General features: G+C 36.7%; 1 protein-coding gene across 3 annotated transcripts in view; it reads right to left on the reverse strand.

Moving 5' to 3' along the window:
- The window catches only part of MTMR1 (myotubularin related protein 1), a 39,908-nt gene extending 15,470 nt beyond the window's left edge, over positions 1–24,438 (reverse strand). The window contains exons 1-14 of one of the 3 annotated variants that reach the window (XM_064518239.1): positions 24,157–24,438; positions 21,416–21,521; positions 18,116–18,139; positions 15,848–15,898; positions 14,432–14,507; positions 13,396–13,490; positions 13,076–13,183; positions 12,549–12,650; positions 11,743–11,826; positions 10,922–11,071; positions 9,985–10,173; positions 9,318–9,503; positions 6,370–6,576; positions 4,901–4,993 (exon numbers count right to left, since the gene is read on the reverse strand). In XM_064518239.1, the coding sequence (XP_064374309.1) occupies positions 4,901–4,993; positions 6,370–6,576; positions 9,318–9,503; positions 9,985–10,173; positions 10,922–11,071; positions 11,743–11,826; positions 12,549–12,650; positions 13,076–13,183; positions 13,396–13,490; positions 14,432–14,507; positions 15,848–15,898; positions 18,116–18,139; positions 21,416–21,521; positions 24,157–24,269 (1,584 nt within the window). In that variant the 5' untranslated portion in view covers positions 24,270–24,438. The remainder of the gene's footprint in view (positions 1–4,900; positions 4,994–6,369; positions 6,577–9,317; positions 9,504–9,984; positions 10,174–10,921; positions 11,072–11,742; positions 11,827–12,548; positions 12,651–13,075; positions 13,184–13,395; positions 13,491–14,431; positions 14,508–15,847; positions 15,899–18,115; positions 18,140–21,415; positions 21,522–24,156) is intronic. The other 2 variants (XM_064518240.1, XM_064518242.1) reach the window with 2 other exon arrangements.
- Between the last annotated feature and the right edge of the window lie 526 nt (positions 24,439–24,964).

Consider the following 24,964-nt stretch of genomic DNA (forward strand, 5'->3'; position numbering starts at 1 on the left):
ATTTGGTAAAGTTATTCAAATGGTTTTTTTTCTTTAGTGACTATTTTCAGGAAAACTCAGCAATTGCAGTAATCCCCACTGCATTAATACATTTCACCCATTTATTTCGTTATAATATTCCTCAGATACAAACCTTATATTCATTATGTAAGCATATTAAAGTACAGGCATGGAATCATTGGCTAAAGTGAAACTTTACACAAAGTTACACACTTGAGACAAAGCAATTCATTATAAGGAACCCCACCTGAGAGTATCCTGTTCTAACTCAACAAAAACACTGGGCTTAACATGTTTTGTTTGTCTTGTTACAGGACAACAAATCATTTGGGGGGGGGGGTAGGGGAGATAACATTTAAGAGCTTTGTTTCCTATTCTAACATGTAATAAATTGAATAATCAAGACTACTGCACATACAGTGTGCTTAACGTATTTAAAATGTTTCTTTCACTTTCCATCCAAATAAGGTTATTTTTCTCCATTTCATCCCTTCAGTTCACCATCAGCTATGTACAATAATCCTCTAATCCCTCTTCTTTCTATAATAGAATGTAAATCCTATATATCTGAAATGAAAAAATTGTTAATCCACTGATCACCATTAGGTATTTTATTCATAAGTAGAAGTTACCTGATATATTTTAGAAAAACTGCAAAAAATTTGAAAACAAAACTTTCAAGATTTATCTTAATATGTAGTGCTTCAAAAATCATAAAAGAAGAAATAAATATAAACTGCATGGGCTGCTACCTATCCAGATGGGAAAGATCCTTCTTTAATCAAATTTTATGACAGGACTACATATGACAACGGCTTGACAGTGCAAAATAAATGCACTCAATATAACAACAGTTTCAAACACAGAAACAGAATGAAAAACATGCAAGAGAAAAAACAACAATTTAAGAAGATTAAAGGAAAATTTTAAAAGTAACACTTCTCTCACTACCTTGAAGGTGAATGTTTTAAGAGAGTGATTTTCAGGACAAATGAAATAAACTTTGTTCATTCATAACTGAAGGAGCAAATCTTTGCAGAAGGCTAAAAATAGGTATTACAGATTCATAATGAACAATTTCCTCCTATAGGCAGAAATCTCAAGTCTGTATTTCAGGTATGAAGAAAGCAGCAGACTGCGTTCTGTTATCCATGACACCCTGACTCTGAGTGACTCAGTGGCTATGTTAAATTAAAAAAAAAGAAAAGAAAGAAAGAAAAAAAGAGAAACAAAAATTCCCCCCCCACAAGTACAGTTAGGAGGAATAAACCAGTCATTGGGATGAACTGGTGGATCCAGAAAGTCCTTTTCAATGTCACCTATGATTTATGAAGGGTAAATGTCTACTCATGTTGAAAGGAAGGAGTTCAATAGCACAGTGGTTGTGCTTTTATTAAAACCAGAAGGATCTGTATTTTAAGAAATGTTCTTTTATTAGAATATTGATTGAAATTAAATATTGCAAAAACATCCTCCTTCCAACACTTCTAAAGCTAAGATATTTATAGCAACTTTCAACTGAAAATTTTTAATATAGAAATCATCAGTATCACTTCTCACAGATTGGATGAAGCCTTCCTTCTTGTGACTCTCCTGTGGATTATGCAGTCTCCCATAGTATGGTGAGCTCACACTGGGATTTCTCTCTCGAATCACCAATTTGTATTTCTTTACCCCGCTATTTGTTTTCATAAAACACAAAGGAACTTAAGATCAAATTCTCTTTTTCAGTTACACTCAAAAGTTATCACTAACAGCACTTACTTTTCCTAAAGTAAATCAGGCTGAAACTCAATTACAATTTGTCCATGTTAACATCACAACTATGATTTAAAATATATATCTATAAACAGAATCTGATAAGCAGGTCTGCCAAAGTAAGACTGGAGAAAATCCAGTGGGTTTCAGACCTCAGTCTCCTTCTTCCAACCCAATGCAGCAACCAGATACAGAGAACAAAAACAATTTGCAAAGGTCCAAAGTGATATTTGGAAATAACTTTGAAGACAAAGCCTCTCCTAAAGGGACTCTCTTTAACTGAAAACACTTAATGAGCCTTGTCACATTAGGGTTCTGCACTGTGATGGGTCCATACTAATCAGACGGAGACCGACATGGCAGTTATTCCAATCCAGAAAAGCATATTCAAACTTCCATACATCAGTGGTTACACTCTGACTAATTTATTAATAAGCGATAGCACGTTATTGAAACCCCATCTTTGGATACAAGAGTGGTACTGTTGGAGCTGATGTATCAAGACCGTAAAGCTTCTATTACTGCTGCTGAAAAATCACTGACCTAAAAATTCTTTCCTCTGTAGTTCCAAGCCCATTAGCATCTGTTTGAAGATTCAGGTGGAAAAAATCCCCAAATGAAAATTTCCTTTCTGTCAAATCCACTAATTGTGAGAGAACACATGGGTCATTAAAATCTCCCACCTAATGCTACTGGATTTAGGGTTTTTTTTTTTTGGTAAAGGAGGTATTTACCAGAAGAATTCTCTTGTTTCTTTGACAATGCCAAGCGGCATCTGATTCAGAGCCATGCAAAATAAACTTGCTTTTGAATTTTATGCTTAATAAACTCATTCTGTACTACAGTAATATTTACAGTTGAAACACTTGCTAAATAATTCTTATGACTGTGGAGTTGGACTGAATTAACTTCACTGAACGCTAGATATTTTAACAGAGCACTTTACTGAAACCAATGAACAATGCATTTCTGGCAACAGATGATATCTGGTAAAAAACAGGATGCAAATTTCTACCAATTATAAACATACCTTACTCCTATGCAGGTACTGCATATTAAAGGTAGGCAGATATTACTTGAACTATAATACTACAAGCAAATTTTACAGTTTTGTTTCATTTTTAACAGGGCATCAGTATTTCATCTCCTTGAAATACTTCAGATTATTTGTGAGCTTCCTAATTTGAGACCTACTATTCAAAATCATCAGAATTTATAAACAGAGAGGGGAAATAGCTTCGCCATATTTTTTTATTAAAATCTGCTATCAATATGCTTCTCTCAAGTTCTCTATTACTGTATTTTGTGTGTCATCAAGACCAGAAAAAACACGGGAAAATATACGGTTGTCCAGGATGAAGTTTCATTGTCTGAAGCCATCCAGAAATTTGTATCTTAGTGGGAAGCTGGAGACTCTCTCAATATATTAAGTTGAACATTTTAAGAATGTAACTCTCAGAACATGAGAAAAAAAATCTGCTTGCTTTTAGCCCTCCCCCCCGCTTTTCACATATGTTTACCATAGATTCTAAGGCACAAAACAAGCACTGTTTTACATAGGGGTAAAAGAGAATCTTGATCTTCCCAAGTCCATGTCAAGGTAATCACAGCTTTCACATATATTCTCTAGGTGTTGAAGTCAGCTAAAAAAGAAAAATAAGTGGACAAGAACTCTCTAAGAATGATGTTTCAATTTTTCCTGCTGTAACATTAATGATTTTTCAATGCCACTGCTGTTCATGAATTGCAGAATGGTTTCTGAATCCAGGTTTTGAACAGATGTGGTACTGGCAAAATGTTCCAGTCATCCCCCCTCTTTTTTTAAACTAGAGAGAACCTAACTGTTTATAGGAAGAAATAGGAGGCAGCAAGGGAGATCACAAAAATAGAAGAGACTGCTCTCAATTAAGGATCTCCCCAGAGAACTTTTGTTCCTACCAGGTGCTTAGAACTGCTTCTCTTTGCTATTGTCATTAGCATTCCTCTGAGAGGGACAACATTTTTCATTTATTTTCTCCAGCTGTATTCAACAGCATATTAATGCTGAAATACAGATACACAGAAGGAGAAAGTTTTCAAGGGACTCTGGACAATGGTCCAGCATTATAACAGGAAGCTTCCATAAAACACAGAAGATCATTGTTTCAAATGTAAGTTTTGGAAACTACAACGCAAGTAAGCTTATAAGCATCACATTCAGAACAAGACGACTGAGGATCTGGAAGTACTAGCATCATATGAGATTCCACCACCTTTACTTTCCTTTCTTCAAATCCAGTCACATACTACACAGACTTTTGTATAACAGATTTTACCATAAGAGCACAGATCTATATTAGGCTTCAAGGGGTGGGGAAAAAAGAAAAAAAAAGGAGAAAGAAAAAAAAAGAGTCAAGAACTTCTAAGTTACTTGGAAATAAAGTCTTCATTTGTTATTTCAGTAACCCCATTAAAGAACAGCAATATAAAAGCACATAAAAATATTAAGTTCATGCTCATGGAGGTACAAACAAGGAGAAAATTAACATTAAAGCATATCTATAATTTAAAACAGCAGTGAAATTTTTGAGAATTTTAATATTCTGACACCTTAAATACCACAAATTGGAAAGATCTCCCTGATCCAGAGGTAAAAGCAATGGTAGAAATGAGAAAACTATCTGAGAATAGGTTGGTATGTTAGAAACACCCTCCTGTACACATACACAGTGCCAGCATCAACTTAGATTTCATATTTGAGGCACACCGAGAAGGACCCTGAGTTCACAATCAGCCTGGATTTTTGCTTTCTCTGAAGCACAATATAAATCCATACGAACACTTGCACCATCAGTGAAAAGGCAATGCAAATCATTTATCTTATCAATAATCCTCATTTATTTAATCAGAGAATCCTTTGAAAGCCTATTTTAAACACAAAGAATTCTTGGCATTTTAGTCTCCGTTTAACACTTCTACTCTATCTCCTTGTATTTCACTTTGAGCAAAAAGTTTCCCTATAGCACGTGCACTGTGCAGCCATAGTGCAAGCAGCTTCATCCAAACATGCAACTGCTCTGAGAAGAAATGTATTCTCCTACATGAATTACTTTTCCAAGATAAAGACTGAGACCTCATAGAAATATACTCTTTGGAATCTTACCTGCTTTGTCATTTGCCAAACGCAGTCAATGAACTGAAGGAAAATGGGAGATCTATCTGCATCAGCATGGTCATCATCTCCATGTCCTACTCGCTGAAAGTCAGAACAAAATTTTCATTTCAGTCTAGTGTATTTACAGTACCATCCCAACACTTCAAAGCTCAGCAACTCTTAAATGTGTTCCCAAAGATGAGCATGACAAGCATACCTTCCATAATGCTAACCTGTATTTTTCTACCAACTAAAAATGCATCCCAATATTAATTTATGGATATGCCTTTGCTGTTGCACAGGGCTGAAAAGGTACTCAGTCAACAAAGCTGTCCTCACTGGTCTTTTTTTTTTTTTCCCCATGTGAATGGCCCATTGAACTTTCAAATGCACATTAATTTAAAAATTCCAAGTATAATCATATTTTGGAATAGATTATATCATTCATCATTTCATTAGCATATTCTCTCATCCATCAGGAAGGAAATGACGTGAATTGGCCATATTATAGAAGCAAAGAAAAATGCTGACTGGAAGGAATCTCGAGAGGATATCATGAGGAAACTTCTACCATTTCTGACACCTGTTTGGGGAGGTGGTGGAGTCTCCATCAGTGAGTATCTTGAAGAATAATTAGCAACTTAATCTACTGCTTTTTTACTGTTACCATAGGAAAAATTTTCCTTTGTGTCTATCTTAAATTTCTGTTTTCGTTATTCAGATATGCAGCTTTTCATCTCAGCCATAGCAGACATGGAGAAGACATAGCTCCTATTCAAAGACCAGTTTGTTGTCCTTTAATTGCCATGGATGACAGCTGATGGAGCTTGTGAACGTTCAGATACTTCTCTGAAGAACTGCTACCTCGCCCCCTGTTCCCCATCTTTCAGTGCACAGCTGTTTATTTCTGCCAACAGGCAAAACTGGAAGGTATTTAGTAAAACTGTACTGGAACAATGATTCTTCCACATCTACCAGCCAGGACAACATGTCATTTCACCTAAACCACCCTAGAGTCAGACCCCACAAAGTATCATAGTAATTTATGTCCTAACTCCACACTAGCCTATGGTTTAAATAAACACGGTGACCTCAAATCAGAGTAGTGGCTCCAGCGATTTTACCTACTGGACACTTCAACTGTTTTCCTATTCATAAGATTGTTAAAGATGAGAGAATGTGCTACATCCCCTTTTCCTCTTCAAAAAAGTCTTTTTTTTTTTTTTTTAAACTATTTGGTTTAAACTGCTTCATTCTTATGTACTTAATATTAGTCATACTTGTTGCCCATTCCTCACATAGGTTTCCTGTCAAAAATGAACAGCTCACAATTCTCCTCTACCTGTGATCTGACTCACACACACCATTGAAAGAACATTACAAATAGTAACTAAAATGCAAAATCTGATGAAAAAATATGCTATTCAAAGTAAAAAGCCATGAAAGTGACAAGCGGCAGATTAATTCTTTCAGCTTACCATTGCAAATCGGTGTCCAAAACTTATCCATTCTTTCTCTACAAGAATTTCAAATCCCTTGATAGTTCTGTAATAGCTGTCCAGCATAAGCATGGCTAGAGCAGTGAGCTGGGCAGTTCGATCCCAGCCATCACTGCAATGTACTACCACAGATGTTTTACCAGATTCAATTTTATCGGCAATTCTTACTGCTCCAGCAAGAAGCATCTAAATAAACAAAAATAAACAAGCATATTAAATGCAAACCAAAACTCTATAAAATTCTAACTTTTTTGTAATCTTGGGTTACTATATTTCAAGTTTTCAGATTAAAAACACAATCATCTTGACACCACTGCTTTATATTACAGATTTCCAAGTGGTGATACACATACTAATAGAGATTCAAAAAAAAATTCCTAAATGATGTGTGATCTGTTGTCCAGGAGACAGTCCTTACCTGTTCTCCATTATTAGTGATACCTAGAAAGAGAAGCTGGGAACCCCTTCTCCAAATTATATCTGAAAGTCCGTATCATTATGAAAACAGAAACAAATACTATAACCTATTCAGGAGGCTGAAGAACAATCTCAATGTTTTCAAAATTCATTCTCATAGCAAACAATCACTCTTTCTTCCTCAGCTTTCAGTTCTTCTAAGATTAGAGAAAGGGAGAAACCGTCCAGCTAATCAAAATCAAAACACAACCCAAACAAAAACCGAGACTGCTGGCTGGGAGTCTGTGCTGATTTGTTAGTGCATGAAGGATGCACAATATTCATCTCATGAGCAGCCCATTAATAACCTAGGTTCAGAAGCATGCTGGGGAGCATAGGGATAGAGAGGGCACAGGACTGAGATCACTTGTGTGAACTTGCTATTATTCTCGCCCCAAAACTCTCAGTCGTGTTCTCTTGAGATGATCTTTAGATTTTTAAGCTTGAATAATCTCTCTCCTGTAAAGAGCTGTCTCCATAACATAGCCTGCCATGGTACTGAGAAGTACATGAAAAGCAGATGGAATAGTACAACAGAAAAGATTCTTATCTTTGCATTCCAGCATCAGAAAATGAAATCTTGCAAAACACTTGTATTTTTTCCTTTCCTGGCATGTAAAAACATCTTCTTGAAAGCAGAAAAGCCTGTACCCACTGGAGTAACTGTGCACAAGCCCAGTCTTAAAAGACCATCCATGTTTTAGAGAAAAGTTTTCATTGATTATATATTTTATGGTAAAACTCAAGGATGCCAGGGTGGAAATACTGAGAAACAATATAAAAGCTTGTATGAGAGAACAGAGCTTGTGACCTGAACTAGTTAATTGCCAATTACTTCAGTCACAGACAAAGCTCTGCTGCACTAGAAAAGTGCAAGTATTAAAAGATCTTCAACAGAAGCAGAAAAATAATCTACATAATATAGGTATATAGTAGCTCACTTTATATTGTCCTAAATACAGATGCCTGTGGAGGAGTACTGCAGAAAATACACGGAGAGAATAGATAGGCAATAAGCAGAGAATGGGAGAAGGAAAACCGACTTACTATTGTTCAGTAAACGTCTATGGAGTAAATGAGGCATTATATTCTACTCTGGACAAAAGTCTCTAACAAATGAACAGCTTCTTCCACAAAGTAATAATATTCTTTACAGATATTTCAAAACATACCAACAACCGCACTATTTTAGTTAAAGCTATTAATGAATAACTGGCTTTTGATTCATTTCAAAAATGAGAATTGGTTTAAAAATAATTAATAGCAGAAGTTCTCCTCTGAAAAGACTTAGAAGATAGCTTGGAGAACATGAGGAAACATCCTGGTGTGCAAAAAGCAGCAGGTGACTACACTCATGTTGTATTGCTCTCTTCATACACTCAGAATGTTACTGGTGCCTCCCAAGATACTCCCAATCTAATGCTAATTTCATCTGTGAAACAGTGACATAAAGGTTCACTTCTGATATTATTCTAAGCTGAGAAACCCCACTGAAGTCAGCAGCATTGAGAGGCAAATACCGGGCCCCAAGACTCCACTTTTACAAACAGACCGTTGTATTTAAAGTCAGACTGGTAAGAAACGGTTTCTAGACCCTCAGATTCCCAAAGCTGTTTTAGAATATTCCAACTTCAAGAAAACAAGAAAGTTAAACTCTTATCAAAACATCATTATATTTGCTTAATTCTTAATTTAAGTGTTTGCTCCCTCTACTGGTTCTTCTGCAGAAGTCAGCAGGCACAGTTAATTGAGGAGTAGAACTAATGAGCAATCCAAAACATGTTTTGCATGAGTGACATTTGAGCCAATTGCTAATAAAACATATTCCTCTCCATCCATATTCATCATAAATGGAAGAGTGAATGTGATACTGAAATAATCTATTCTAAAAGCATTTCAGAGGTTATTGAAACAGACTGTAAACTGAATATGATAGCAATTTATTTTAAGATTATGTTAAATAATAGAGCAGATTATAACCCAGTAAAGCACACACTATAAACAGCCCATGAAAATGTAGGCATCCAACACATGAACACTAACATTGCTTTGAAGGAGGGAAGGATGAGAAAGATTACAGAATTTAAGCTGAGGTCTTTGGCAGTTGTTCCAATACAATCTGAAGTTCTCAGGGCAGTTTTCCAAAAAGCAGGGAAAACCCTGGACTGCACACAAGTATTCTCTCTCAGGAGAATAAAGTGTTGTCCAACACTGAATACGACACTGTACTATCAGGAATTAACTCATTACTTAACTCAATACACACAAGCTGAAATACAAAAAAGTTATTATGGAATGGATATATACTTTATTTAAAATGCTAAGTGACCATTTTAAAATTAAGCTTTTTTACAAGATTATGTTGATCAAAGACGTAGTTAAATCTAGACATAATTTTAGTAGTATTTTCAGAAATTCAAGTAAAAAAATGTTTAAAAAACAACTGGTTTTTCACATCAAAAGTGTCTTACTCTTATATATTCCAACCAGTGTGTGGAGTCCACATTTGATAACCATCGAGTCTCATCAATAGTAGGATAAACTATTTCTTTAAGTTTACGCAGCGATTCTCTCATTACATGTATATTATGTATTTCCAGAAAGACCAGCTCTGCATTTGGGTAGGCACTTTCACTTTCATATCCTCCACCTTTTGCCTGCCATTCAAAAGATAAAAATAAAGAAAGGAACATGTGTAAGTTCAGTATAAATTCGAAAAAGTTATTTTGGTCAGGTTTTAGGATTTGGGGAGAGAAAGTATTATTTTAGCACAAATAAAAAACATTCTTAGCACTTGCTTTTCCAAAAAGTACCAGGCTTTTTATAGATGAAATAAATCCTAATTTTAATATACTGTATTTAATAACACATCCCCCAAATTTCCCCTTTTCACTACTGATACATTTGGTTACAATTTTGGTAGTCTTCTATCATTTCTCAGATCTACCTTCATGTTGCCTTGAACTCCTGCCAGCCTTTCCAAAATGCCGCGACCAACTCACCTTCCTTCCCACACTCTTTTTAGTGACCTTTCATTATGTCTTTTCACATCAAGTTCTCTTTATCCTCATCTCTTGTGCAATCTTCAGCCTTGTAACAAAGATACATTCATTAATGCTAGTTATTAAACCAACCTACCTTGTTTGTATCTGCAACGCTATTCTGTCTGGCATCAAAGATGATAAGTTTATGTGATTGAGCATTGGCATCCATTATTGTCTGCAAGTATTTTTCATCTTCTTTACAATGCTTATCATTTGGGCCTACCAATGGTTGACTGCATCGTGTTATTGTTGCTTGGCTCTCAGGATGAATCCAGGATAATACCTGGAGTTAAAGCAAAAGATTTTAGCTTATTATACCAATGCAAAGGCAACAGGCCATAGTGCAATCAGATAATCACATTGCCTACATGGCATAATTTCCTGGCAAATCAACAAATGCAAACTTCAGGATAAGCTGATGAAAGATTATATTGCCAGCACACTAGCATCACTGATCCTAAATCTGATCAGCCTGAAATACAAAGTAATTCTAAATAACTTTGCTTTTATTTCTGATAAAAATTAAGTCTGCAATTGCGTATCATTAATTAGGAAAAAAAAAAGTACAATGGAGGAAGAAAATCTGCTTCCATATGGAAGTCTATGGACTTGCACACCTATCTAATTCTATACTGTCCTAGGCAGATCTATAGCATGAATACTCTCACCATCTAGCATATTTAAATCTGTTAATTTATCTAGTCTCAGGAAACCTATTATGGCTGTGATACATTCCATTCTGTAACTCAGAATACAAGTTAATTTGTGAATTAGCATCAGATACCATCATGGCCCAGAAGTGTTAACTCCAGACAGAAATTTATTACACAGCACACTAACCAGCCAATTAGATTCTCATTTGAGTAGCTTGCTTCAGTTCTAAACCCAACAAGTTGAATTCTTCTTTCTTTGCTCCCTTTTTAGGAAAGGACTGGGCCCACTGTCCTCATAAAAACCTAAAAAAACTCTGTTAATTTGTATAAGCTACAAATACATAAGCCTTTATATCTCCTTGCGAAAGTTTCACTTACTGGAACTCTTCCTTTTGCTCTGAATGCTGCCACTTTTGAGAGGTCATCATCCTTTACGCTGGTTGGCACAACAAGAATAGCAGGATATGTATCACAAAGCTCATAGGTACTGTTAATTTTGGATATTTTCCAACTCTCATTGGGCAAGCCCTGCATGAAAGCAAAACATTTTCATGTTTTTCAGGTTAGAACTTTACATATCTAGGTTTGGTGACAAAAGTGTTGATATGCTGCATACTTTTTTTTAAGTGAGCACGTGTTCTTCTTTTAAGTAAGTTACTAGCTTTAGGTCTTCATATTGTATCATAAACCAAAACATCGAAAGAGATTTTTTACTAATTATCTTTAAAATTACCATGCAAAATAACCATTTGAATAGGCCATACACTTATGGTAAAAAGTGATCATATAGTGAACTAAAAATATTACTTTTGTAACCAGAAGACTGCAGATTTACAAACTAAGGTTACTCTTCTGTTAACGATGCTTACTCAAAAACAAATTCCAATCAAGGGTCTATATTTTCAAAAATGGCACTTGGAAAATGTGGATTTGAGAATGCATGTTAAGATAGACACATCTGCTCTAATACTGTGTACCTGTTATCTCTGTCAATTTTAGCAGGGCTTCTGAGTGTTCAGCACTCTCAAAGTCAGGCCATTTGTATTTCATTATCTAAACATGAATTTTGGGCAAGTCTCTATATAAAGTCAGCACTGAAATTTTGAGTTTTCTTTAAAAACTTTTGCTTCTTTAAGTGGCTTTGTGTGGAAGGGACATGGGGGAGGAAAAATAATACACCAAGTACTTGTGTAACTTACCTGCCTCTTATATTCTGTCATTGGATCATACACTTTCCAACCATTAACAGCAAATTTCTCTTTATAGCTGAATGCAAAAAGTGGCTAAAAACAACAATGCAAAGGCATAAATTACTATTTAGTGGGTTGTAAGAAAGATAAGCTTCAAAACAGGGAACCTTATAAAATTTCAAATGAAACATTTTAAAAACTCTTTAACATTAGACCTATGATCTCCAATCAAGACTGGGCAACACTGTGCTAGAACACAAATAAAGAACAGCTTTTTCTTTCAAGTGCATGCTATCTAATTAACAAAACCAAGAAACGGGAAGAGAGGCACTGAGAGGTAGCTATTTGTCTGTGATCACAGAACAGATCAGTGGCAGAGTCAGGATGGTCAGGCTGGTCTCCTCCCTCCCAACCAGTTCCTTATCCAGACAAACATAACAAAACAGCATTTCACAGCTAAGACAACAACTAATTGTACCTATTTATTTTTTAGGCAGTGAACTTCTAGACTGAATTATCTACTGCAGAAAATAAGTCTGTCTGTCTCTCTGCCTATATATATTTTAAGTCAGCAACATTAGGCAAATCTAAATCTTACGCGTTATGTACAAATCAGCTAACTTTAGGGACAGCAGAACAGAGTATAATGTCTTACAAACTAATGCAAAAATAAAACAGGGTCAGAGGAGCTTGCCTGCTTCATAATGTATTCTGTGAATCAACATTTTAATGTTTATTACACAGTGCTTTTATTTCTCCGCCTACACTTTCCAAAAAGAGGACAGACGCAGACAGCCTTACATCTTAAGACTTACCAGCCCATTAGAAAGAGGAAATGCGCGTGTTACAAGGTTTTCAAATATCTCCAATCTATTTTGCTCTTCCTGTTTATAGGCAAGCCGCAAGTTTCTCATATCCTGTCAAAAGTAAGTCACATTATTTTACCCTATGATAATAAAATAATTAGAAAAAAGCAGAACACGGCTGAAGGAAAGCATATATATAACACTAAATAACGATATCATGTAATTCACATTAGAACACAGTTAAGTGTTTGTATCAGATGAGTAGGGTTATCACTAGAGTTCCTAGATACCACAAAAACAGCCATTCTTCCTTTGAATTCCCTCTCGTGAAAAAAAGCAGAAATGTTTAACACTACATAGTATCGCAAGAGGAATTGAAATATATTATCTAAATGAAGTAGGATTCAAAACAGGGACCAGAGCAGACAGAAAAAACAGCACACATGCACTGCAGGCCTTTAAAACAAACATGAAATCAAAATACTTGGATGAAATGAAAATGAAATAAAAATTAATGGATTTGTACCATGCCATACCTTGCAAACTATTTCTATACCACATGAGTTGTCCCCGTGGCTCTGTACTCCAATTTTTTCAACTCTACTTATTACTCCAAGGGGGACATCAACAACAAAAGGCGGATCCTGAAATTTAAACATAAATTAAATTAACTTAGTTATATTAGGAGAAACAATCTACTACTATTTGTGTTCCACTAGTCTCATCTATAATTCCTGTTTAATAGACTTCTGTGGAACGTCATACTTCATTTATACCAAATTTGTGGCATTTCTGAAACCCACTTGAGCAAAATTTCTACCTGGAAGAAATACGCAGATAGATAGTGAAGTCTTACCCTTTCAACACTTTTGATATACATTCTGAAGTCCGTCACTGTCAGTGTGCCACTGACTGCTCCCATAAATGGACAGATATACATAACATCTTTAGCTGGAAAACAGACCAATCAAAGCTTTGTTTTACTATTACAGGTATTTGTTCCATAAAAATCTATTAAAAATAACAAGAATTTTTGCAGGCCCATATTACCACAGAATTTTGATATTGGACTGTATACAGAAGTACATTCTTCAAGTGCTGTTAGTATTGAGAGAGGTGTCTTTATCTCCACAAGGAGAATAATCAAATTCCTCAGCCCCACTGTTGCTCGGAAACTACTGAGCAGTTAGGACTGGGCTCAGAAAGTGTGCACTGCTGTAAGGACAGGCAAGTAACAAAGAAGTCTGGCACCCTGCTGGCATTCTTAGCTGCAGACAGCTCTGGTCCCTTCCCTGAGGCATAAAGCACCTTGCACTCACCTCCGGAGTGAGCATGCAAATGGCTAATTACTGAAGAGTATGAAATTGACCTCAGAGTAACTCAGTGATATGCCCATATCTTCAAATTCAGTTTGTTCAAAAGAGTTAGTATTCTTCTCTAACCAAGTACTGTGCTGCTAACACACAGCTTGCCATCGCACACCAAAGTGAAAAAGATCCCATTAAGAACTAGATATTAAGTTTTACATAATTTCAGCCTCTTTGCTATCACAGTTTTAAGGAGCTTCATTCTATGGAGAACCCTTGGCAATTTCCTCGCATAAATACAAACCACATGATTAATTTGTCTATATGGAACAAACTAACCCTTGAAAATAATTAATCTGTCTATATGGAGCAAGTCAATTGATTTTCCTTTCAGGCTCACATTTGTATTAAAAGACAAAGAAAAGAAATCCACATCAAACCTGCTAATCCAAAGTCACATTAAAAACTAAAGTAACACAACTCAACAGTAAATAATGTGCTATTATAAATAAATAATGTCCTATTTATGAAGAAATAAATTAATGATTTAATAGTATTCAGTGTAGTACTCAATAGTATGCTTACCAATAACTTTGATTGATTCTCCAGGAAAAAGTGGAGCCTCTTCCATCTGTGCTAGTTTGTTTCCATCCCGCAGTGCCTGGCAGAAATCCAAAACCACCAGTAAATCTCACTTTTCATCTGTACTACATCAATATGTTTTGATGCAAAGTACTTTTACTGTGAGATTACTGGAACACAAGTGTATTTTTTTCCAAAGCACAACTCTATTAAACAGTGCCATATTAAAAAACACAAAGCTTGATATTGTAAGTATTACACAGACATACATATTAGTAACCAAGCATTTATGCAATAGTTAGTTTCACATACTAGCTACATATACAGCATACAAAAATACCAGCAAGAGTATCAGCCCAATTTTGCAATCAATAATGTTAGTCTTTTGCCAAATGCAGGTTGTATTTTGGGTATTTTACCTACTCAAGAACATTGTAAAGCTTATATTAAATTATTTTCTATTCTATATATAATGTTGAATATTTAACATTCAAATACTTTCATCTGAGAATTACATGGCAGAAGCTTTACTTATTTACCAGTTCAACTCCATTGTCTCTGATATCTTGCTATCAAAAATCTCTACCATCATCTGTTTGAATCAATACTCTACTGAGAGTGCCACAGGTTATGTATAAGAACCATTATGGGAATTTTGGATCCAGAAGGTCAGATTAAGAATAAGGTAATAATGAAATACAGAAGAACAGACAGTGATTTTCAAATAAGGGCGAGTTCCACCCAGTTTTCATTTAGAAAGTGGCTTCATTTCTGAATGATACAAGCCTGAGTCTTTGGACCCTTAGTTGCCAGCTAAGATTTACAACACACTGAAGATTTTAGAATAAAACGGTTGTGGGACTTCTAAGGAGCATGTGAAAGTGATCTCTCTCAGATCAGTATGATGAGATGTTAAGGTTTCAATTTTTTACATCTTGAATAGAGAGTAAATGTAATGGGCTATTTTACAATAAACAAATACTTTCTTTGTATTACAGCTCTCATCTACAAACAAATGATTTGTAGAATTTTCTTGCCTTAAAGAAAAAGACCACTCATCATTAAATAACTTCCAGAAATATTTAAATTGTTTTTTGTGTTATACTATATTTGAAACTAACGTAATTTTATATTTAGCACCAAATCACAAACAAAGATGACATGTGGAGAATTAGCCAATACTCACATACTTAGAAGAATAAATGTGCTCAGTCAGGTTGGGGCTTAAGTGCAGTATTACAATCTAGATTACATGGTATTATATAAAAACCCTACCTAGCAGATAACCAATTAACATACCAAATGCCTTTTGTGGGTTCTCTTTAATGAGATATGTAAGATTTCTATGTACTGTACAAGTACTAGTATATAGTACCTTGCTACACAGTTAATGAATGAAAGATGAGTAAAACTTGCCACCTGATCAGCTTCTGCTTCAGAATGATAGCCATTGTGTCCATCCTGAATCTCCTGCATTGCACGAGGCAGCAGTAGGGAAAGAGAGAAGTCACAGGAAAAAACATGCAGACAACAGGTAAAAGTACAGAATCTTTCCTTTTTTGATTCCTCAAAAAAAAAAAAAAAAAAAAAAAAAAAACCTTTCCTTAAAGAGACAGTATATACTTCAACTTCAGTTTAGTTACTCAACATTTTCCGCTTCTGGCACAAACTGCTTTCCACAGAAAAGATTCCAAGTTATGAGAACTAGCTATTTTATGTTATTTGGCAGAACACAAAATGGAAAATTTAGATCCTTTTTCACAAAAGAGTCAGTGCTGGCTGGCACGCAGGAACGTAAAAGTATGTACTGTCTTTTTCAGACAAGCAACCTTACAGGACAGAAAATTAATTCAAAGTATGTCACATGCGTATAAATAGAAGAAATTGAGTACAGCTTGCAATGGTAGCATTAGGGGAAAATTCATGCAGTCTTTCAAGGACAAGATAGTTCAGTGTCAAATAGAAGCATTCAGACAATTTAAAAAAAATGCTATATTGGGTAAAACATGTTTTAATTCAGTTCAGTGTTCAGCTCAGTTTTATAGTTCCACCTATTTTTCCAGCAAGTTCCATGCTGCTGTTGGAAACCCAGAACCTTAAAGAACCGAAAGTTATTCTGATAGCAAAATATTCATATTATTCACATTTTTACATTAATTTGATTTTTGTATGATATTGGGGGCAAATCCTGAAAAGAATTAAAGACCTTTAATCAACATAAGGTCCCTATGCATTCCAGGTAAAAACAAAAACATCACTGGTTTCTATGAAGGAATTGTTTTAATACATTCAGCCAAAATTTTCCTTGAGTATTCCTTCTGTAGTAACTGGAGGGATGTTGTATTCGTGACATCCTATTATTCCCAGTCCACGTGCAATAAACTTCTCCCATTAAAGCAAGACAGCCTCAGTTTAAGTATACAATTGTTTGCTAAAGTCAATTTTTATTTTTACAGTATTTCTACAGAACCCTCAAAAGAGGAAAATTTAAAAGAAAGACTTTAGATATCTTCAGATAATTTGGACTCTACAACAGCATAAAAATTTATAATTAATAATAAAATTTCCAAATGATAAAGGCCTCCTAACAATTAGGCCTTGATGGAATTTGGAAAAATAGTAGTTATTTGAAATTCAGACCATAAAAAAAATGTTGTTTCTGGAATTAAAGACAGACAGACGTTATGATCCCTGGAAGAAAACTGGAAGAAGGACGAGAGACTACACCAAAAGATTTTGAATTAAATGAAAGAGAGAAGCACACCAGATCATTCAAAGATTAGACATCTTCACCAAGAACTATGAAAAGCTGAAGGGAAACAATCAAGTTTTGTTACTCAGCCCAAACCAATTATTTCAAGAGCTATCTATTCAAAAAAAAAAAGATTAATTTGTGGATTTGCATGGTTGGACTGAACACATCATTTTCAAATATGTAAACAACTGATTAGAAAAAGAAATCATTCAGACGATCCCTTGGTTTGAGACTGAACAAGAGGTCTTTGTTTGAATAAAAGCATTAGAAACATTTCATGAACAATGTCAGAATACTATCCAGATCATTTCTCACTCCATAAATGTTACTAAGTGAGAGGGACAAGAAAACAAGGCAGACCTTTTTTGTATCTTCAATGAACAATGGGCAAGGCCTAGTTTCTAAAATAATCATTAAAAAGATGTAGGTCATTGCAGTGGTGTCTAACTCTAATCCTAACTTTCAATTCCACTGTAGGACTGTAGGAATTAATGTGAAACATGTACAAATGCAAGCAAGAATTGGTATCTTACTTAAATTGGGTAGACAAAGACGTAATGTTTTTACTACTAATACTCTTTAGCATAGATAACACATTTAAGCTGCTAATACAGTGCTCTGTAGTCCAAAGCATGTAAGCTGCAGTTGTGAGCATCCATTTTGTCAAAATTAATGTAATAAAACTGAAGTTAGTATTGCACATTTATAACATAATTTAAATATATTGCTCTCTTACACATTGACTTTTACTGCTCATGAAAACATTGTAATGTACATAAAGCATTTCTATGGCAAAGAAGCTGTTGCACTGCATAGCAAAATAGTCTGACTGGTTCATAAAAACCATTAAAGAAGTACAGAAGAACGCTTGACACACCAAGCTTTCACACAGCACAAAAGACAAACAGGTAGGAGGCCAAAGGTAATCTTACCCGTATATCAGGCCTCCTGTATACCTGTTAGTTAAAATATAAAATGTTATCCAACAAAACACATGGATTTCATTTGTTAAAGATACTATATCTTATTTCATCAGATTCTCAGAAGAGTTCTACTTCCAAGTGTATTAAGTAGCAGTCAGATTTCAAAAAAATATACAGATATAGATAGATAGATCGATCTAGTAGCTCCCATTTGCAGAACTGTTTTGCTCTGAAAGCAATCTGGCCACTTCATTTTAGTAACAAAACAAAAGTCAAGCTCTTTTGAAAAATTTATTCCTAATCATCCTTTTATCCAGTTACAACATGCTATTGTGAAAAGAGAAGAGTCTGGCAATCCTTCCAGGCAAAATACAATAAGCCTGCAATAATAGCTACGAAATATAATCACTGCATCTTTTAGATTAAAATGCCAAAACAAGGACAGCTACAAATCTCAACTTTTTTTCTGAAGGTGTCTATGTTCAGCTACCATAAACTAAGCAATTTCCATTAATATGAAGTCTTCATTCAAGAATTTTCCCCAGGTTGTCTGTCAAAGAAGATACACACAGAGTTCACAGCTAAATCATGTTACAATAAGATGAGCAAGAGCCAGTTCTGTGTTCTTCAGTATTGACTATTCCATTTGCAGCCTTTTTGCTTCCTTTTGATTTTTTTTTCCTCCCCAGATACATTCTGGTGAATTAAGTTTCTGGAACAAGTAACATAGAAGCCACCATGAGATACAAGACTCTATATATTTACCTGTTTTTGCAAACATAGCAATTAAAACATTAAAAGAGGAAAAAAAAAAGGAAAAAAAAAAGGAGTTACTGGTAAATCCAGCAGAAAGCAACAAAACAGCCTGACCAATTGCAGATGCAAATACATCCTTCTCTACCTGAAGCTTCTAAGTTGATGGAAGATACTCTCTAAATGCAACAATTTGACCTAAACAAAGGTAACCAAGACACAGAATACTGATCAAGTGTACATCAAGAGGGAAAGATGTCTCAAATCCAACTGTATAAACGGGCATTTTGGAATATCTTTTTATGTATGAATTCCACATTAATAATGAAGTTAAAGACTTCCATATTAAGAACACACATACATATTAAACAAGAGGCAGAATAATTTTCAAGAAAATTAGTTTGAACTACCAGCATTAATTTCTTGAAATGCTTGACAAAGCCAACAATCTTATCACTAATATTTTAAGTGGGATGATGAAAACAAAAATCCCTCCCGTTGTTGTAAGACACCACAAGAAATGAAAACTATAGACATTAAACATCTGCCAAAAAGTGCAAGTTACAACTGGATATATCACCCAAATCACAGGAGAAATCAAGCACATTTTCACTGTGACAAAGTCATACACAAACCAATATTATTTGGCATGATTAGCAGTACTTATTCAAAGAAGAAAACAGAACTGCTGAATAATTAAAATCTTTGAAAGTCTAGCATCTACACAAGAAAGTTTATTTAGCATCTTCCTGTAATCTTAGTTTTAGTGGGTGTCCGAGAGTTTCTTCACTTACAAATAAACCAAGTTCATTCCCCTCTTTCCTAAATACTAGGTTTGGTGGTTCTTCTTAACTCTGAACGTGCAGCACTGAAGAGATTTTCTGGAAATACGTAAACCAAGCATGTTAGTGGTACTGACGAAGCAACTGATAGCACCACTAAACTTCTGCACAAGCTCACAAGCTAAGTGCAAAGGAAACAGTTTCCTAAAGCATAACACATCACAAGATACTTGTCCTGAATGTAAATATTCTAAGATAAAATACTCCACGGTGTTTTACACAAACACAGGAGTTTAAATCATACCAATGAAAGATGCTAAATATAACTTATTCACAAAAATTTTGGAACTCCAAAAGGCTCAATATTTTCCTTTCATTTCTAAGGAAGAGAGAATAAAACAGAGTTAAAAATTTTTAATTAGGCCTCAAAAGACTTATTCCTTTTAAGTAACATCCAAGATGAGTCCGGAGTAGAGAACCAGATTATTTAGAATAAAAAAGCACTCTCTACTCTAGAGAAATGCATTATAACTCAAAAGATAAACTGAATACCAAGCTTATACTCAGAGTTTACTAAAATGAAGTCCTTGATCTACAGGGCAAGTACAACATAGGCAGCTGCAATGCAAGGCTTCCCACAATGTTTTATCAAAGACATTAGCCTTGACCCGAAGCAGGCATTTGCAATTCAGCTGCCATAGTATGGAAGAGCTACCCTTTTTTACGAGTATAAGCTGCTGACTGTGCCAATATAGTGACAGTCTCTGTGATGTGAATTCTTAAACAGACTAAGATCAAATATATTTTGTGGATTCAACTTCAGGCTTGAGCTGAATTTGACCTGCAATCACAGAAGCTAAAATACAATGTATCTAGACAACATCCAAACTTTTTAAACATGAAGAGCGTTAGTAAATAATTATACCCTAGTTAAAAGCAAAAAAGATACAATATCTGCCCATTTTTCATGAAGATCATAAAACTACATGTCAAAGCTAGGAAGAAAAAAGATGGTACATTTTGTAGTCTAGATAACAGCAGCTTGGGTTTCTTAAAAGGACTTGAAACACAGATGAGACTTTTTTCCATTTATAAGAGGGGGAAAACTGACTATGCTCTACTCTTGATAGTTCAGTAGGCTGTCTGCATAAACAGAAAACAGTAAATGAGCCTGAAAGAGGAGGGGTAAAAAGCATAATGAATCCTATCGGGTTAACCATAGTGCACAATCATTACCTCAGTGACAGAAATGTTGCTGGGAGGGAAAGAAAAAGGTATATTATTTGGTATTGGCATTAATTTGTCTGTCTCTGGTGAAACCCCTTATATAAGAAAAAAAGAGATCATATATGTTCTTTGCAGAGTAGCAAGGACACATTCATTTATTTTTTGTGAAATCTGAATAGTTGAATTCTAGTGTGTGTCATTCAGAATACAGAAAACATTTCAACCTCCAATTAATCTATCTTACTGAAAACTTCTATGTAATAATGAAAAGGAAAGACAACTCACTTTTGCTATTTCATTTAAAGCATTGACTTTTAATCTTCTCTATTACTTTTCATTCAGTACTATTCAAGACCACTACTCTAAGTATGCAGGAAAGCACAGAACAGTTGCAAAAGATTCCTATACATCGTGAAATGCTTCCAGTTCTGGAACATTCAGATATCACTTAAATACTTACCACCTGGTAATCAAGGTAGCAAGGAATTTCCTGATCATTCACGCCTTTACCACAAATAAACCAATTTGCACCCCTCAGGTCACTTACCCTGTACTCTCTGGACACTCCTTCTGATGGGACAGATCCTGAAATCTGACTAGAAATGGTTGCAGCTATCAGCTGTTTACACCATTCAACATGTGATCCAGTAGGGCTAGAAAAACAGAATATTTCAAATTACTAAGCAATAACTTAAAATTTATACCGACAACAGTATACCAACTGAGCACAACTAGAGAACAAGACCATAAATGATCACTAACATCAGGAAAGTCAGCTTTCTGATTTTTATGATGTTAGTGGGCAGAATGCAACTATTTTGCTGATCAAATTAGGGAAAATAATTTAATTGTACTAAAACTTACTGAGACATAGAGCTGTCCATACATCAAAAGTGTGGTTAGGGTCCTAGAAACTTATAAAATGTTGGTTTCCTTATGCAGTGTAACTTGTGCAACATTGATACTTTTTTTTTTTTTCCCTTAAAGCCATCCATGGAATGAATTTGATCATGTAATATTGTAAAAAAAAAACCCTCCTTACTTTTTCCACTGTTGTTAGTCAAGAAATCTTCTTTAAAATTAAATTACTCTATGCTAGTCTTTAAAAATGTAAGCTACTCTAGTGTTGTTTAAAAGTATTCTATATGAATGTTATACATAGAAAATATATGTTTTCTAAAGAGCAATTTCTATTTAGCCATATTTCCTTTTGGTATTCATAAAATAATCTCTGAATAGTCTTAATGTCACAGCAATGAATTCTGCAGCATGGTGTGTTTACAAGAAGCCTAAAGACAATACATCTGAACAACAGAACTGTAATTAATTTGAGATGATACATTCTTGGGAGCATTTGGGACACTGAAGTGAATAGCTACAATGCCATGAACACACGCAATACAGGACAGGTATAACTGGGACGTTAAGAGAGTGTGCTAATGGCAGAAGATGACAAATTACTACTTAACTAGAGGTCTGGTCTTACGTCAACTCTGCTAGGGTAGGTAGGTATGAGCTGATCATGCGTGTAGCAAAAACAACAATTCATACCTGAAACGAAAGAACTTTAAGAACTCTGAAGACAAAAATTTTAGCAGTTTTCTCCCCACCTGCAAAACCTTGTACAGTACCAGTTCATAAAATGTTTTTTGTTATTAAAATATCTATTACATTCCCACTTGAACACAAGTCTCAGGTCACCGTTGAACTGGAGTTCAGCTTCACTTAGAGAAACCGTCACCCCTGTTTTGCAAAGAGTGCACAGGCTAGAAGTTTTGAGTAATCCTTTTCTGATCTCATTTCTTTCTCCTTCCCTCACATTGCTGAATTTCCACTGTCTCTCTTTAGGGTTAAACAAAGTTTGTTTCCAATGATGTATTTACTTCTTAACTATGAAAAGGATTTATTTTTACTATAGCTTGTCTTCACTGGGAATCACTAGATAAACAGTTAATGTGACTAAGAAAACTAACAGAAATGCACTTACACACCCTATGATCATTGTACTCATACCAATACGTGCTACTGCAATCTGTGAAATGGGAAATATACCAGTATATAACTTTTCATTCTATTTTATCTAAGGTCATACACGTTAGCTTATCCTGGCACAACCATAACAGCAAATAAGTAAGTTATAATATGCCATAATTAGAACTTTTCTAGCGTATAACAAGAAGATCAAGTGGAGAGAAAGAGAAGGTGAAAATTAAGAGGAAAGACGAAAAAAGTGTTTTAGCAAGGAACAAAAATACAGAAAACTTAGTGATAAAAAACAGACATTTGATTTACACCTTCACTAGGGACATGTGAAACCCCAGGGTTCTCCTGACTGGAAAGTGAGTGAATATAGAGAAATATGGAGAGTGGAACATGACACCGATTCTTAAGCAAAATATATTTTCTTTTTTCCTAAGTTAGGTGAAATTTCAGTTAGCTCCTACTCCTTAAGGAGGAGTTTTTAAGGATTAAAAGGATTTTAAGGATTAAAATCTTAAGGATTTTTAAATTAAACTCTGAAGTTTGTCTCCAAGGAGAAATTTCTAAAGAAAGAAAATGCTCTAACCCTTAGGTACTCTGGGGCTAGATGCAGAAACACCTGATACCAAACTCCTGCGCAGGTATTATCGGCGAAACCCCCAACCTGAAGCCAACAGAAACCCTGACTTCCCCTGAGTTAGGGAGATGAACGCAGCTGTGAAAGAACTGAAGTACCGCAGGGGTAAGAAACTGCCTGATTTAAGACAGTTATCCATCTGTAGATGAAATACACACTCGCACTTAAAATGAAAAATACTTTTAAAATCTGAGAACTACCTCACTTGATTCCACGAAGATAAGCTACACACTCCTGGAAAAAAAAAAGAAAACAAGCAAGATCCTAGACAGTCTCAGACTTCACAAAAACAATGACGCCAGCCACGGAAAAACACACACACAAACACGCCACCGCAGGCAGGAAACTTTTACGAGAACCATTTCATTTGCAGAGGAAAATCTGCCGTCTGCTTGCGTGGCTATTGCGTGGTTGAAGAAAAGGGCACAATCTCGGGTGCCGATCGCCGTCACGGGCTGAGCGAGACGCGCACCGCACCGCACCGCGGCAGCTCCATCTTTACCGCTGTTTTAGCTTTCGGGAGGCGGCGGGAGGCCTCCGCCGCCCGCTCCTCCCCACCGCCGCGCCAGGCCAGGCCAGGCCAGGCCGCGCCGCCGCCGCCGCCCCGCGCGCGCCGAGGCGGGAAGCGAAGCGCCCCGCTCCCCCCCGCTCGGGGCGCCGCGCCGCCTCACCTGTCCAGCGTCTCCGTGCTGGCCTGCCGCGACCCCGCCGCCGCCGCCCGCACGCCGCGCCGGCTCACGCCGCCGCCCTCCAGGGCCGGCCCGGCCGCCGCCGCCCGCTCCATGCTTCCGGCGGGACCGGCCGCGCCGCCGGGATGGCTGCTCGCCCGCGCCGCCCCAACCGCCTGCCCGGCCCGGCCCGGCCCGCGGCCCGAGCTGTCACCTGGCGGCGGCGCTACCCACAGGCCTCCGCGGCGCCGCGCGCGCGGCAGCGGCCCCGCGCGGCGGGGGAGGGGACGGGACGGGACGGGCGCCGCCGCCGCCCACGCGGAGGGACGGGACAGGCCTCGCTGCCGCCGCGGGCCGCTCCTGCCCCGTCCGGGCCCACGCGCGGTGCGGCGGAGCCGTTTGCTCCTCCGCAGCGACGAGGTGGCAGCAGGGCGCCCGCCCGAGCGGGACGGGCGCCGCCATCGCTGCCCGCAGCCCCCTGCCCCGGCACTCAGCCCGCACCTGGGCGGCCGGCAGTGTTACCGGGGGCCCTACGCACCTGTTCTCCCCGCTAGACAAAAGTAATAATAATTAAAAAAATCACTGAAGGCCAGGCAGAGTTTAAAAGCACACGCAAAGGGGGTAGCGCTCCAACCACGCACAGGGGGCACCCGCACCGGGGATGCTGGGGTGGACAAGGAGCTCCAGGCAAGGCCTTCAACAAAAACTTTCTAGGTAAGTAATTAAAGCCCTGTGCAACCACTGGGTTATCGTCCTTGGTCCATTGAAGTAAAAATGAAAAAAAAGGGGAGCATTAAGGAGTTCTGCACCT

Source organism: Dromaius novaehollandiae, chromosome 11 (assembly GCF_036370855.1).
Source record: "Dromaius novaehollandiae isolate bDroNov1 chromosome 11, bDroNov1.hap1, whole genome shotgun sequence".
Lineage (NCBI taxonomy): Eukaryota > Metazoa > Chordata > Aves > Casuariiformes > Dromaiidae > Dromaius > Dromaius novaehollandiae.